The sequence below is a fragment of the Peromyscus leucopus genome, chromosome 12 (assembly GCF_004664715.2).
Source record: "Peromyscus leucopus breed LL Stock chromosome 12, UCI_PerLeu_2.1, whole genome shotgun sequence".
In the NCBI taxonomy this organism is placed as follows: domain Eukaryota; kingdom Metazoa; phylum Chordata; class Mammalia; order Rodentia; family Cricetidae; genus Peromyscus; species Peromyscus leucopus.
The window spans coordinates 7,935,362-7,950,669 of record NC_051073.1 but is presented as its reverse complement, the minus strand read 5'-3'; the positions used below and the strand labels follow the sequence as shown (position 1 = coordinate 7,950,669).

The 15,308-nt window shown below is 48.3% G+C and overlaps 1 protein-coding gene across 1 annotated transcript in view; it reads right to left on the bottom strand.

Annotated features, from left to right (window-relative positions):
* Urb1 (URB1 ribosome biogenesis homolog) overlaps positions 1-15,090 on the bottom strand; it is a 60,575-nt gene extending 45,485 nt beyond the window's left edge. The window contains exons 1-8 of the mRNA XM_028877138.2: positions 14,878-15,090; positions 11,747-11,886; positions 10,612-10,763; positions 9,519-9,651; positions 5,854-5,950; positions 2,864-2,949; positions 1,275-1,409; positions 213-337 (exon numbers count right to left, since the gene is read on the bottom strand). Of these exons, the coding sequence (XP_028732971.1) occupies positions 213-337; positions 1,275-1,409; positions 2,864-2,949; positions 5,854-5,950; positions 9,519-9,651; positions 10,612-10,763; positions 11,747-11,886; positions 14,878-15,019 (1,010 nt within the window). The 5' untranslated portion in view covers positions 15,020-15,090. The remainder of the gene's footprint in view (positions 1-212; positions 338-1,274; positions 1,410-2,863; positions 2,950-5,853; positions 5,951-9,518; positions 9,652-10,611; positions 10,764-11,746; positions 11,887-14,877) is intronic.
* Positions 15,091-15,308: the final 218 nt, after the last annotated feature.

Sequence of the window (15,308 nt, the reverse complement as noted above, 5' to 3'; positions counted from 1 at the left end):
AATTGCTATTGTGAGCACTCCGTCCACAAGGGCACTGATGGAGAGACACTCTCCAGGTGCTCCAGGTCACCCCTAAAATAAGTTTCATCATGTCCATGATTCTGACTCTAAGCACTGGTGCCATCGCCTGGCTGGTTTCCACTGGACGCTCAGGACGTGCCACCACCCTTTACGGAACACACACATGGGGTCCACACAGCAATGTACTTTACCTGCCAGAAGTTCCCAAAGAGGCATCGTAAAAGCAAATGCCATGCTTTCGAGAACAGCAGAGATCTATCAGGAAGTTATGAACGAGGTCCCTCACCATGGCTTTCCCCGCCTCTTCAGCAGACACCTGGAAAGTTGAACAAACTATCAATTCCAAGGTCCTAGCTACAGAATAAAGACTGGGCAGCATCACCAGAGGATGACAGCTAAGAAAATACTGTAAATCAAATACCTGAGGTCAATGAAAAAGCAAACAAGTAACCCAGGAAACATACACTGATCACCATGAAACAATACTCTTAAGAGGGCCGAGTTCAAACTTGTATTTTTAAAAAGTTAAAAATGACTTAATTTGTCTTGTGCTTTTGAATAAAATGAGTGCTTTCACCAGCTTGTACGACTTCCTGGTGAGGAACATACAAAAACATGTTCAGAACAGGAGGACATGGGCAAGTTACCAAGACAAAAGGAAGCAACCGTAGGCTCTCGGGAGGCAAATGACCATCAAGTTACCAGGGAAACCAAGCCCTCCCAAGGCTAGCCAAGTCCATGTCCTGCAGCATCCACAGAAAACCAAGAGGAATGCTAGGCTTAGGCCGACGTGAGAGTGACTGTTTGAATTTAGCAATGAATTAACAATTGTCACATAAATTATCTGTCGGTAAACAAAATGTGAGGCCTTCTAGACAGAGTTCTGAAGTAAGAAAGTTACGCTATAAAAGCTGGATATTTTAAAAGGAGAAGAGCAAGCAAGAGGAGAGGATGCAGCCTGGAGGAGTCCTGCAAACCCACCAGACAGGCATGGCAGGGCCAGCCAGGATGTCACTCGGCGGAGGTGACTGTTTTCTCATGAAAAACAAAAGGAGGTTTACTGCTCCACGACCAGAATAAAAACTATAGAAATTGTGTCTTATCTTACAAAGAGTTAATCCACCTATCTAACCATAAGTCAAAAGAAAGAGATGGTATGGGATTTCTTTAAAGGTCTGGGGTGGTGTTGGGATGCCTTCTCTTCCTGACTGGGAGGGTCACACACCAGGACTAAGTGAAACCTGGCAACGTACCTCCGCGCTTTCTGGGTTTTCTGGACTGACATCTGTGATTCCATTCCAGTTGTAGAGAGAAGCTATGTGGTTCAGAAGCTGCCCGGTAAAGAAACGCACCTTCTGGGTTTTCGTGATGTTTTTATTGTGAATTACCTGGCACAGTCAGAAGACAAAGAAAAAGGAAGTCTATCATTTTTATAATACTGCTCACTGTTTTCTACTATTAGAAAAGCATGTATGCCAAGGGGAGATAAATTACCAAAGAAAGGGAAAAACAGAAAGAGAAACAGAACACCCACTTACATTTTGGCGTGTTTCCTTTTAGCCCTGCCGACCTACCCCACAATGCACATGTGTTAGCTGGTTATCTTTTTTTGTCTGAGGTTACATTTATTTATAGTTTGGATGCTTCCTTTATTTACATGGTTTAGCTTCTCTCACACTATTCAAAATTGCATCCGAGTCTCATTTTGGAGGGCTTTCCCTTTCTGTGCCCTGACTGGACCGTACCTGCTATCACTGCTCCCTGTGGTGTTTGTATTAGGGGTCCCAACACTCTAGCTATTCCCCAAAAAGCCATGATCAGAATCCTGTTCAACAGTTTTCACCACATCTCTGTCTAGGGAGCAGGTGCTGGTTCTTACAAATAGAACCCAGATCAAGATCTCAGCCCCACCCAGAGTTATCCCCAAATCCCTGTCACTGTGGTCCAGGAACATGTATCCACATGGGTGGTTCTAATGCAAAGACCAACCGTAAGTTCAGGTATAAACATATGTAAAACTCTGACACACCATGCCTCAAGGCTCAGTGCTTTCTCCAGGAAAGCACTCTTCATTTTCGCAGCCTCTTTGCTGGCACTGAGAACGCGTTATAAAAAAACGGCGCTAGTTTGGTAGGGGAACAAATCCCTCTCGCTACTGTTCACATGACTGTAAGTGAAGGGTTTCTCAGCCTCCACTCTGGAGCTGTACTGCAGGATGTGTTGCAACATCACCGATCTCATTCACAAGGGACCAGGGGGACTGTCCCGCTGTGACAATCACAACTCTCTCCAGACATCTCCAAATATTCTCCCTTGGCGGAGGAGTCAACCCTCTTAGTTGAGTCACTATGGTAAATGCTATCTAATGTTTTGTCCATACTTATTAGCCTTTTTTAAAGCACTGGCTTCCGACTTTTCTTTTTGGAGGATCAGTTTCTTTACTGATCACTGCAAGTATCTCTAGATAAAAGCCATGATCCTTTCACCAAGTTTTAAAATGTCTCCTAAGATACCTGAAAAAGGCAGACTATGCAACACATCTCAAATGAACACTTGGAAAGAAAGGATCATTTGCATTTACAGCCCAAACTACTGCAGCTGAGTTACCATGAACTGCAGACTGACAGCTTTTTTTTCTCTTATGGTAACAAAATGGGCAGGCTGCTGGAGCGCTGGCTTTTCTTTAACCTTCTAGTTCCAGAACTAACTCCCCTCAAGACCAAGTTTAAGCCTAAGAAGCTGTTGTCCAAACTACCTCACCATAAGCTCAACTCTGAAACATATGGATGGCGGAGGAGCAGGTCTGTAGGCATTCTCAAAGACAAATGAGACAGACAGGTACCTTTGTTTTCAGTGTAGACAACAAAATGTTGATGGTAGAAATCTTATCCTCCTTTATGCCTGAGCTAAAAATGCAGGGGATAAATTCTGAAAATAAAAGTTGCAAAGAATTAAACTCCCAGGTACTTTGAAATGAGGAGCAAACCCCACCACACCTGGTTCAAGTTCTATACTAATCACATAAGTTTTCAACATCAAACCTGCTCCATGGCCTAGGGAATGAAAAACATCTCAGGGTAAAATGACCACAGGACATGCACGATGCTTGGTACTGGCCCAGCCTCATTTAATGCTTTCTTACGTGAAGTAAAAGCAACTCGGCACTATTTGGGAGAGGACTCAGAGTGACAGTCCTTGAGAAGCTGTCTCCCACTTAGACAAGCTCGGGGCTGCTTGAGACAGTGTCATTTTGAGGTTGGTGGGTGTGGGGAGAAGTTCGCTTGCCTTCTCTTTGACTTACCCTTTCCTCTACCAAGAACAACTCAGACCTAGAGTGACATGGGCAGAAATGTCAAAGCAATGACAGTTTCACCTGCTCCACACAAGCCTGAAGCAACACAGTTTCTACAAAAGAAACACGCATCTCTTTTTAAAAGGCCAAGTTTCAAGTCAACAATGACTCTCTAACTCAGCTGCAACACTGTGACATCCAAGTTGACTGCTGGTTTCTGCTGGGTCCATATGCTCTGTCCAGTGTTCATGAAATGCTATTCTACATTCAACTACCTGTCACTCAAACACTGACATCAGTGTGTATTTTCCACCTGGACAACTAGTACTCAATTTGCTCACCTCCTCTCTTGCTAATGGACAGTCAGAGGTCTAACTGTCAACCAGTTATAAGGCTTTCTCCTAACCAATCCTCTATGCGTATCCTTAAACTATTTCCTTGGACAATTGACTAAACACAGCATGGCTGAATCAAACATCTTTAAAGTCTCGATGCACAGGTGCTGTGGATATCGCTCTGTATGCTGTGAATGTGTTGCTGGTTGGTTAATAAAGTGCTGATTGGCCAGAAGCCAGGCAGCAAGTACAGGCGGGACAAAGAGAGAGGAGAATTCTGGGAACAGGAGGGCTGAGTGAGGAGACGCTGCCAGCCACCGCCATGAGGAGCAAGATGTGAAGGCAGAACTGGGAAAAGGTACCAAGTCACGTGGCTAAACGTAAATAAGAGTTATGGGTTAGTTTAAATGTAAGAGCTAGTCAGTGGTAGGCCTGAGCTAATGGCCGAACAGTTTTAATTAATATAAGCCTGTGTGTTTACTTGGGTCCAAGCACCTGTAGGGCCGCAGGAGCCGGGCAGGAACAGGATAACTTCAGCTACACACAGGGCCCAACTGCCCTGCATAACCTGTCTACGGCAGTGTAAACAAGCACTTGCCCATCCTTTAGAGAGAGGCCAGGTGGATGAGATGACCCACAGGGGACCCCTAACATTCCCAGCCTAATCCTGAGCTAGTTCCTGCAAAGAGCAGGGGAAACTGAGGCTCTACGATGGCCAATTCCCATTGTCAACTTGACTATGTTTAAAACTGCATGGAAACAAACCTCTGGCAGATCTATGAAGGTGCTTCCACAAGTTTAATTCAGAGGCAAGACCGCTCTGTTTGTGAACAATACTATCCCATAGTGGGCTCCCAGACTAAATAAAAAGGAGAAATCGAGCTGAGTACCAGCATTCATCTCTCTCTGCTTCCTGACCATGGACTCAATGCCACCATGCCATCCCCGCCATGAAAGATTGTCCTAAAGAACACAAGCCAAAATAAGCCCCTCTGTCCTTAGGCTGCTTCTGCAGGGCACTCTGTCACAGCAACAAGAAAAGTCACTAATGCAGACTCTAATCAATTCAGCATCTCTCCTTCCATAATGCTCTGCCACCACAGCGCCCAGGCTGACCACACAGTCTCACCTCCACTCTTACCCTCATCTGCTGAGTGACGCCCAGGCCCCTGTCCTGGGGGAGGCAGAGGACTGGTTACTGAACACTTAGGCTGTAGCACATGGGGATTCCTCCAAGGACTCAGCCCAGTGTTCTGCCGCAACATAAGCGTGTGATTCTGGAACTCTGACTGAGCAACTGTCATGTGCTACCCCAGGGAAGTCATTCGCCAACCTTCTGAAATGCTCAATAAAACACTAATGTTCCTAATAAACTTTAACAAGCCTTTCGCTAAGGAAGCAGTCATCAGAAGGTGGTCAAACTGGAGCTCCCTGGTGCCTTGATATTCTGATAACATGGAATGCGGCCATTAAGGCAATTAAATGTATCTATCTATGTTACTTATGATGCAAGGAATCAAACTCCTTGTATATGCCAAGAAAGTGCTATACCATTGAGCTATATCCTAACCCCTTACACTTCATTTTAAAAAATGCAATTACTGTTGGGTGGTGATGGCGCACGCCTTTAATCCCAGCACTCGAGAGGCAGAGGCAAGAGGATCTCTGTGAGTTCGAGGCCAGCCTGGGCTACAGAGTGAGTTCCAGGACAGGCACCAAAACTACACAGAGAAACCCTGTTTCGAAAAACAAAAAACAAACAAAAAATGCAATTACTGGGACTGGAGAGATGCCTCAGTGGTTAAGAACACAAGCTGCTCTTCTAGAGGACCCAGGTTGGATTCCCACATTAGCAGATTAAAACTGTTTGTAACTCCAGAACCAGAAGATCTGATACCTTCTTCTGTCCTTTGCAGGTAGAACACGCATACGGTGTATACATACACATAAAACATACATAAAAATGTCATGCAGTCAGGGGTATGGTCTGTGCATCCTCTTCCTCATCTGCCCCAGGCTGTGCTCAGCACCCCAGACAGCCTCAGGGGCACTGACGAGTGGTAACCCCACTGCTCAAGGCCTGCCCACGTCCTCTGAGCACTGCAGTGAGGGGCGCAGCTGCAGAGGCCGCAGACTCTTCGGGAAGAAACCACTGCGATAGATTTTTCTCACTCCAGACTCTCTGGGACAAAGCCGAACGCCCACCTTTTAGCTCCAGCACCTGGCCTATGGTGTTGTCATCACCCGCAATGAGGAAGGAGAGAGCGAACTGGATGTAGGCCAGCCGGACATCATGCACTCCCTGGAGGACAAAGGAGACTCACATGTAACTCACATGCATTAGAGACAGGAACACAGAGGGCATGCTCACCTCCCAGCTCAGAGTCACCAGCCTCCTGATCCTGTCTCCAGGCACAGCACATGGATGCCTCATATATGGAAGCCAATTTTCCTTACATTCCCCCAACCAGTCCCTTAAGTCTTCTCTGCTTTTCCCTCTTCTTCTGCTCCCATTCTCTGCACAACAAAAGTATGGCTGAAAACAGCCTGTGCCCCTTCCCTGACTTACGACATCAATTTCTTTAGTTCACTCTGGGATAGGGCCAAAGATCCTTAGTCCTGCTGGGATCCATTCCCTCTAGCTTGCTAATGAAAACAATCTATTGTGTTTTAGAAAAGCCAGAGATAATGGAGACACGGTGCTGCTTTTGATGAGAAGCCAACGTGGTGAGATCTGGTTTTTATTAAATATTGTAAATAAGTTATTAAATCACACTAAAAACCAAAGCACAGATGCTTCATGTTATAAGCGCATGGACAGCCCAGGATACAGCCCACAGACTTCAGCATGACCCAGGGAGGCAGGACACAAAGACCAGTGAAGACAGAGCAGCTGCCTGAGGCTCCCGGGAGTCAGTGACATCCAGAAGACACAAGTTATTTACCTGCTCTATCCTGTGGGTCCTAAGGCTTGCAGGCTTTCCTGAGAGTGTGGCAGGCTGGAGCTGCATTTTGTCTCTATTTTCTCTGCCGTTTACTTGTAGGATGTGAACGGCTTTCCCTCCCAGTGTTGTTAAGATACATTCACGTCTCAACACAAGGAAGAGAAGGTACAGATCTCCACAGCTGCTCCAGCACTGGAACGTATAGAGTCTCTACCACTTAAACTGAAAACCTTTCCAATTCCCAATTATTCCAAGGTGCCTTACTGCATTACCAAGGAATATTACGATAGAAAGTACGGTTTCGAATGCTTGGCAAGACCAAGAAGTCAGCATCCCCGCCTTCCAGACCATCCTGGCCCCACTCAGCAGCCACAGAAGAGGTGGTAGCAGTTGTGACGGTGGTGAGGACAATGACAATGTTTCCCGAACACCTGCTCCATGCACGCCAGGCACTATGGCAAACACTGAATCGCCGTCATCTCACTCAGCTCTCTTCACCAGCCAAGGGGGATCATCGCACTTTGCAAATGACTTGGAAAAGCTTGTCATCATCATTACCATCGCCATCGCCACCGTCACTGAAGTGTTAGAGTCAGGGCCCTGGACTCCCTAGCCCGTGTGCTGTCCCTCTAGACTTTTCTAGACACACAGAGAGTTGGACAAGATCCTCCTGTGGGCTCCTCCAACACAAGATTCTAAATGAGATTCTAAACCTGTTGGTTCCCGTCCTACACCCCAGCCAACCGCCAATCTCAGGCTCCTCTGCTGTAGAGAAACTAGCCTGACAAATCCCAGAGACAAGGGCGCCACCCTCCCTAGGCTGGCCACTGCCAGGCCTCCATCCCCACCGACCCTTCAAAGGCACCCCACTCCCACCGAGACGGCCTGTGCCTACTCCTCGTTCCCACGCAATGACCTCACAGGGTTGCCATCCCAGAAAGGAAACATCCTGAACTTCTCTGAGCTTGTTCTGAAACACACTGTCTAAAATAGACGGGAACACTGGCAAAGTGCTCCTTGGCACAGCGTTTCAGCAATGCTTTCATTGGCTGGATGAGCAGAGCCACGATCCGCTTTCTTCAGGGACACTGAACTACACCTTACAGACCAGAGATGACTCTCCATCTTCAGCTACAGGGACCAAATAGAGAAGGGGAATGTCAAACGTTCAAGATCCTTAACAAACTTATCACCCAACAAACTTATCAGCCAAATGCAACAACCAAATGGATCTTGTCTGGATCCAGATGGAAGCAAGAAGTACAAAAAATGTTTTTTGAGACAGGAAGATCCAAAGACCAAACTGGGTGTTCAAAGTAGGAAATTATTAATGGTGACAGTGCCATAACAGCATTGTGGTTTTGTTTTTAAAAAGACATTTTTCTGCTGAGAGTACATGCTGAAATATTTATACTGAAGTATGATTCACGTCTGGGACTTGCTATAAAAGCCAACTGAAAAGGTGGGGTGTTGAGTGGGTGAAGGCGGCCGACACCAGCAAAAGCTAGAACACAGGGTTCCTTGTGCTGCTCCATTTTTAACGTCTCTGATATCTCTGAAAACCATGATGTCTGGACGTCACTGACCACATACAGTAGCTTATGTAGATCACTCAAAAGAAGCACAAGCTCTGTCACCAGGACAGAGCCTTCCATTTCACAGATCCTGGAGGTAACAGAGCCCATCCTGAGAGCCTGAGGTGAGCCAGCTGCTGTAGCCGGGGTTTGGAGCGGAAGCCCTAGCTGGGCTTTGCCATGTTGTCCAGGCTGTCTGGGTGGCCTGGGTACTCCGACAGCTTGGATAACTAAATCAGGGGAGGGGGAGCACAGATTATCTGGTAGATAATCACTGCTAGGCTTACTGCCAGACAAGAGCAAGGAACTTCGACATTTGCCTTATTGTGCAAACAGTAAACACTCTTTTCATTATGAATGCATTTCATGTCCAAAGCCCTTACCCACTGGTGGGGATTTGTTGACATGTTAATAAAGCATAGTATCTAAGAGACACTAAGACCTGGGCTTTCTTCCCTCAGAGACTGCGTTATTTGTAATTCTGTAAAACTTTTAATACCAGGCTAGTCTTATAGAGCCATAAAAGTTACATGGCATTATTATTAACCCTTTGGTCTACTTCCTAGCAATTAAGAAATTTAATCCCCAGGCACACGGGGACAACTAGCTAGCACACTGTTACACAGGAGACGTAGAGCGCCACGGTTCTCCACCCCAACAGTGGGGTGGTATGTGCTCACTGTGCTCTATTCTCAGGAGGGGAACACTTGGGCCTTGGCTGTGCACACTACTGAGCACCATCAGGAGCCAATCTGGCAAGCAGAACAGGCGCTACCAAGACCTGCAGCTGGCCCCTGTGCTGGGAACTTAGATGTCTTGGTTGTGTTTTCTTCCCCAGAGCCCCGCCAAACCCAAGTGTCTCCTCTAGAGCTACCAGTGAACTCTTGCAGCGCTCCTGAAAACCGAGCATTCCTGTTCCCATTCTCACTGGCCTGTTTATCCTCTACCCATCACAAGATGATCACAGAGCTGGGGAGCCCTCTGGGGCTGAGTTCCAAAAGATTTCTCTAGAGTGGACAGAATGTCAAGAGCCTGGGAGCTGTATAAACTCACAGCTGGGGCAGAGCGAGAAGCAAGTCACTTAGAAGAGAGGGTGCTTACAAATGATCCTCTCAGCCCAGAGCCTAAGCCACCCCACCAAGCCAACCTTGTCCCCTTAGGGAGGCTCAGATCTTCCTGGATGTACCAACTGTTCAGGCTGTGTTGAGGCCCTGGCCCATCAAAGCCAGGGTGGGGAAAGGCTGCTGCCCTACTCACAGGCACGGTTCTCACCCGTGTGGGGACCAAGGCAGAGGAGGAGGAAAAACGCCACCCTAAGGGAAGGGACAAGCACGACACTGAGGATTCTCACCTTTGAACCTCTCTTGGTCACCAGCGTATACAAGGCTTTTTTATTCAAATCAAAACAGCTGCACACATCCCTGGCGGCTTCAGGACCCTGGGTCACCATGGCAGCCATCAGGTCCAGGCAGGCTCGAGCCAACCTGCACAGAGACAGTAGACCAGGTATGAGGAACAGAGGCAACAAACACTACCAGGACCCAGTGCACTCCTCAGGGTTAGGATCTGCTGCCCAAAACCGGGAAAAAGAAGGAAGCACGAATGTTCTTTTCTTCCATATTTTTTAAGCACAACAAAAATTTAAAAAAAAACTAAAAAGCCAAGGAAAGATTCTAATACAAAGATGAGAAAAATTATCATTATTATTTGAGACAGAGTTTCACCATGTATGTAGCTTTGGCTGAAGGGAAACTTACTATGTAGACACTAGGCTGGTCTTGAACTCACAGAGATCTACTTGTCTCTGCCTCTTGAGTGCTGGGATTAAGGTTTAAGTCATCCTGCTCAGTGCTAAAGATGAAAATTTTATCTCTTAAGTAACCATCAGTGACTGAGTGCCATATCTCAGTCACTGCGTTTTGGGGACACAAAGGACCGCTTCAAAGAGCTATCTCCAAAAGTGCCCTCCTGGCAACCCTCCGCTCTGAGCTTGCCAGCATTGGTGGCTCCACACAGGGGATGCTCCAGACACTGGAAAGTAAGATCTATCATCCTCTGCATACACAGCGGGGAAGAAGACAGTCAACAGACGTAGACCGCTGTGTCGCTGCACAGGTATTTGTGACATACAGAAAACTAAAGTGGGACATGGAGACAGAAAAGGCCTGTGGACTGTTACTGACCCAAGACGGTCAGTGAAGACCCCACAGGCCTTTCCTCCGCAAAGTGCTGTGGAGAAGAGTCATCCAGCAGGACAAGCTATGTAAGGCACGTCTGAGCCCCAGGACAGTGAAGAAGCTAGAAGAAGGCTGAGCGGAAGGGACACTTGGCGTGAGAAGTCAGCAGGGGTCCCTGCTGGTCCCTGGCGAAGGAACGGCAGGACACAGTCCCAACAGCCAACACAAAGGCTGGTGTCTGGCCACACAGGCAGGCAACTGCCTCACCTGTAACCAGATGCATACAGGGATTCACACAGAAGCTTCATGTGGTTGTTCAGCAGCTTCTTCACAATGTTGATGCCCACCACATGGAAATGCGCAAGATCACTGGCTGTCCTCAACAATATGGCCTCAAAAACTTGAAATATTAACAGCATCTGCAAAGATGTAATTGAATACTATTGATCACTTCATTCTTGAGTTACAAAGTTACGAAGTTAGGCCTTCCCCAGATCCTGAACCAAATAACAGAAGGAGAAGAGTTTAACAGCCTCACCCACCAAGACCCAGGCTCTGATCTAGAAACAGACACGAGGCTGCTTAAAGTTTCAGGAGATGACAGCAAAGGACAAACTCTATTGAGACTGAGACGCACTGCTCTGAGGACACTCACGGCCTTCCAACATGAGTCCTGAGATCAACAAGCTCAGAAACAGTTCCAGCTTTCCACCTCTGGGAACCAATCAACTCCACATGTGTTCTGAGTCTGTAACAGGGCGTAATGCTAAAGCAAACCAAGTGCACTCTGAGAATCCATAGTCCTAGGGCTGGAGAGACGGCTCAGCAGTGGAAAGCACTGGCTGCTCTTGCAGAAGATCCGAGTTCAGTTCCCAGCACCCACACAACAGCTCACAACTGTCTGCACTCTAGTTCCCTCTTCTGGCCTCTGTGGCACTAAGCACGCATGTGGTGTGCATGCATACATACATACATACACACATGCATACAGACAGACAAAGCATTCATACACATAAAAATAAATGAATAACCATTTTTTAAAAACTATAACCTTGACTTACGACATTAGTTATAAACTATTAAAGAGAAGCTACCATTTTCTTTTTTTTTGGTTTTTTGAGACAGTTTTCTGTTAGTTTGCTTTCTGGAACTCACTTGGTAGCCAGCTGCTCGAACTACAGACATTAGTTGCTCCGATGCTGGATTAAAGCGTGCGCCACACGGCGAGAAGCTACCATTTTCCATCAAAATGTTTTCAAAGGCCATAGAGGCAAAGCACTGGGACAAGAGATCACTTTCTGAAGGAAGCTGGTACTGTCCAAGACATGGATATCACACTTTGTCAAGCTCAGTGCCACACAACACTGACTTCTCTTCATCACACAGGTAAGAAACAACCTACTTCACTCTCGGGCTGCTTCTCTCCACTGAGGAGCTGGAACATTTCTGCACACTCCATGGAAATCTTGATGTAGCCCTCAACGACATCACACATACCTTCGTGCGGTAGCTGTTTGGCAGCAGAAACAAAGGCTTCCAAAGCTGAAATAAGAGACGAGAGAGAGATCAACAGGACCGTCTCCTCAGACACCATCACTACTACACCATACTTTCCTTGTTCTGAGATTCCCATACCCAAAGAGGCAGAGAACCCACTGAACTGAAGGTTCCTGTTACGGCTGTAATTCCTACAAGACTACATGAAGACAGGACTTCTCAGAGACGATTAAGGATGACTGAGGTCATCGGGTTGATGCCCCAACTCCATAGGATTGGCGTCCTAACGATAACAAGGGAGATGCTAGAGAGCCTCTTTGAAGAGGTGAGGTCCTCGGAGGCCTCCAGGCAGTGCGGGATACTCTAGTGTGGGAACTGCTGATCTGTTCCGCTTGCCAGCTCTACAGCCATCTTTCCATTCACTATTTACCACACTGGGACGTGCCAGTCCTGGGATGTGCTGGTAAATGAACTGCAAATGGTCTCCACCAGTGTGGTACAATGTGGAATGAATGGGGCCCAAATGCATTCCATGGATAATATACTGTGAACCCCCATTCGCTTAAATAGACATGTATTTCAAACTATAGTGAGTGCTATGAAGACAAGAAGGGACGGCTGCTGATGAGAGGTTATAACTGCAGAATGTGACTTTGACCAAGGGCTAGGAAGGTGTCTGCAAAGCAAGGTTGCACCTGATAATCAGAGAATGAGTTGGGGGAGGGCGAGGCAGTGCTCCCAGCCGATATGAAAAGTCCCCGGCCTGGGGGAACAAAGCGAGGGTAGGTACAGTGGGGCTGATATTTGGTGAGAGGGGAGGATGGCCTGAGATGAACATAAGCAAGTAGGTAGGCCAGGTGCAGTAGAAGTAACGACTTTGGTTATCAGCCTACGTGCAGTAGGATCGAACCAAAAGACGCCATGAGAGGAGGGACACAGAAAGATCCCCTCATGCTGCACGTGGAATGGGGTCTAGGGAATGAGCCCAAGCCTGGGCAGCTCTGGCCATAATCACAGCAAAGACTAATGACCACAGAGGAAGTTGAGGGCAACAGACTCCAGAGACACACAGGACAACCACAAACCAAGGGATGGACTGGGGCACAAGGAGGGCTCCGGAAGGAACATCTAGGTGATGAGGAACAGCGATAAAATTTAACCTTTAGCACACTCATATTCACAGTATGGCCTTTTCCATCACCAGTGAAGGGGCAAACATTTTTAAGAGAACCAGACTTAAGCAGACCCTCTCTTGATCTAGAATCCTGACTCACTGATCATCACTTTAATCCTTGACACGGGTCCACTGAGCACCCTCTGCTAACGGAACCCCAAAGCTCCTCTCCACTGCACAAAGGGAGCATAAGCAACAATCTTCCCTCACGACAACATAAAGAAAAAAAAATCCCCGCCACCCACCCACAAATCCTATCCTTGGTAGCATTTCTATCACAGGAAGTCAACAAGTACCAAGGGGGTGGGAGGGTGGGGGAATCTGAAATAAGAGTCAAACACAAATCTACAAATTCCCACACTCATCCACTGACTTCAGCTTTGCCACATCTTTCGATTACTTCACTAAACGTACTGCCTGTCAACCTAGCTGTCCCTTTTCCGCTGGCATGGTGCTCTCTAGCTGGACCCTGAGACGCAGACAAAAGCCTTTCCGTAACCAAGCTCGTTCTTTTCTTCCGCCAGAAAGGCTCTTGTCCCTATACCTTTCTACAGCTCTTGAAAATCTACTTCCTCGGGAAGCCTTCTTCGATCTCACAGATTAGGGTCCCAGGCCCATTAGACACAAAGCGTAGCTGGCTTCTCTGGAAGACTTGTGTGACTTGACGGAGCACCTGTTTCCCAAATTGACTATCATCAGATCCACAACGGCAAGACCAGGGTCAGATTTGTACCCACCCATTTTATCTCTACCTAACAAATCACAGCCGCTATTAAGTGGCAAATAAAAAGGTGGGATGCTGGATCGTGTGCTAAAAAGGGCATCATCCTCCAAGCGAACTATCAAGGATGGGCACCAAAAGTTAGATAAAAACTTTAAGAAAAAAAATTAGTTGAGAGTCCTTTCTGAAACAGTCTCACTGTACACTGTTTACTGAGTCCCTTGGCTGTGGTTCAGCCCAGAGGAGTTCCGTGACACAGACAGCTTACTTCTTCTTCGGCTGCCAGCAGCAGCTCCTGGAGGAATGTCACTGCTAACAAGTTCCAATTCTGCCCCCAACCTTCTACCATTTTCTAACTAGTTAGGAAGTCAGGTGTACTTGGTTTGGAACCTGTTGGGTAGATCAGGCTGGCCTCGAACTCACAGAGATCCGCCTGCCTCTGCCTCCCTCTCAAGTGCTGAATTAAAGGCGTGGTAGCACCAAGTCCTGTGACAGCTCATTGATTTAGTAATTTACTTAACCTGAGGGAAATATTTCATTATCTTACTTCACGTCGATGTCTGAAGAGGACAACATGCTCAACTGTAGTTTTCCTCATAACCAACGCAGTCCTCACCCGAGTACTTACAACTCCTTGTAAGTAGCTGTGAAGAGTGGTCACACTCTTCACCAAGAGAAATTAAGTTACGGAATCTGGTCCATCTCGGTCACAAGTCCAATTCCAGTCACTTGACAAGGAGTGGTAGGTCCTTACGGGGGCACTTGTCACACGTGACATCTCGCCATTCTTAGGGTGGACAGTTGGCTAGGCGTGCCTAAGGGGAGGGATGGCACCTGTCTGGCTGAACCCCTCTGGGCTGACTCCCCGGCCAGGGGCGCGGGGAACGCTTGCAGCGCGGACGAGGACCCTTCCTCGACCTTCCTGGCAATCACGGTCGGGAGGGTTTGGGGGCTGTCTAGGGTCGCTGCGCCGGAGAGAAACGTGGGGCCGCATAAGCACGGACACGCAGGGTGGGGAGCCCCGCGGGCTCCATCCCCGGAGCCTCCGTTTCCCGGAGCCAGAGCCGTGGCTGTCACTGCCCGGGAGCTGAGAGCGGTCCGGCTGATTGTCTCCCCCGGCCCGCCCGCCGGCCTCACTCACCAGGCCCCGGGCCCTGCGCGTCCCTCAGCTGGGTCTTGAAGCGCACGCCCGTGAGCTCCTCCGCACGGGTTCGCTTGGCTGTGCCCGCGCGGGGCGCCGCGCCGCCCGGGCTCTCCGAGGCCTTCCTCTTGGGGACCCCCATGGTGCAAACCCCCGGCCGCAGACGACCGCACGCTCAGAAAGACCCACGCGACCGGAAACAGTGGCGGCAAGGAAGGGGCGGGACTGGAGGAAAAGGCGGAGCCTGAGTGGGTAAACCGGTGGAAGAGGCGGTCCTCGGGGGGGCGAATGGCGGAAAGGGCGGGGCCTGCTGCTGGAAGCAAAATACCTGAAGGGCGGGGTCTTTGGAAGGGGGGGCGGGGCGGGGCTTAGTGCTGGGGGCGGGGCCTGGAGGGCGTGGGATCGCTTCTGGCTCTGTTTGTAATCCCCAC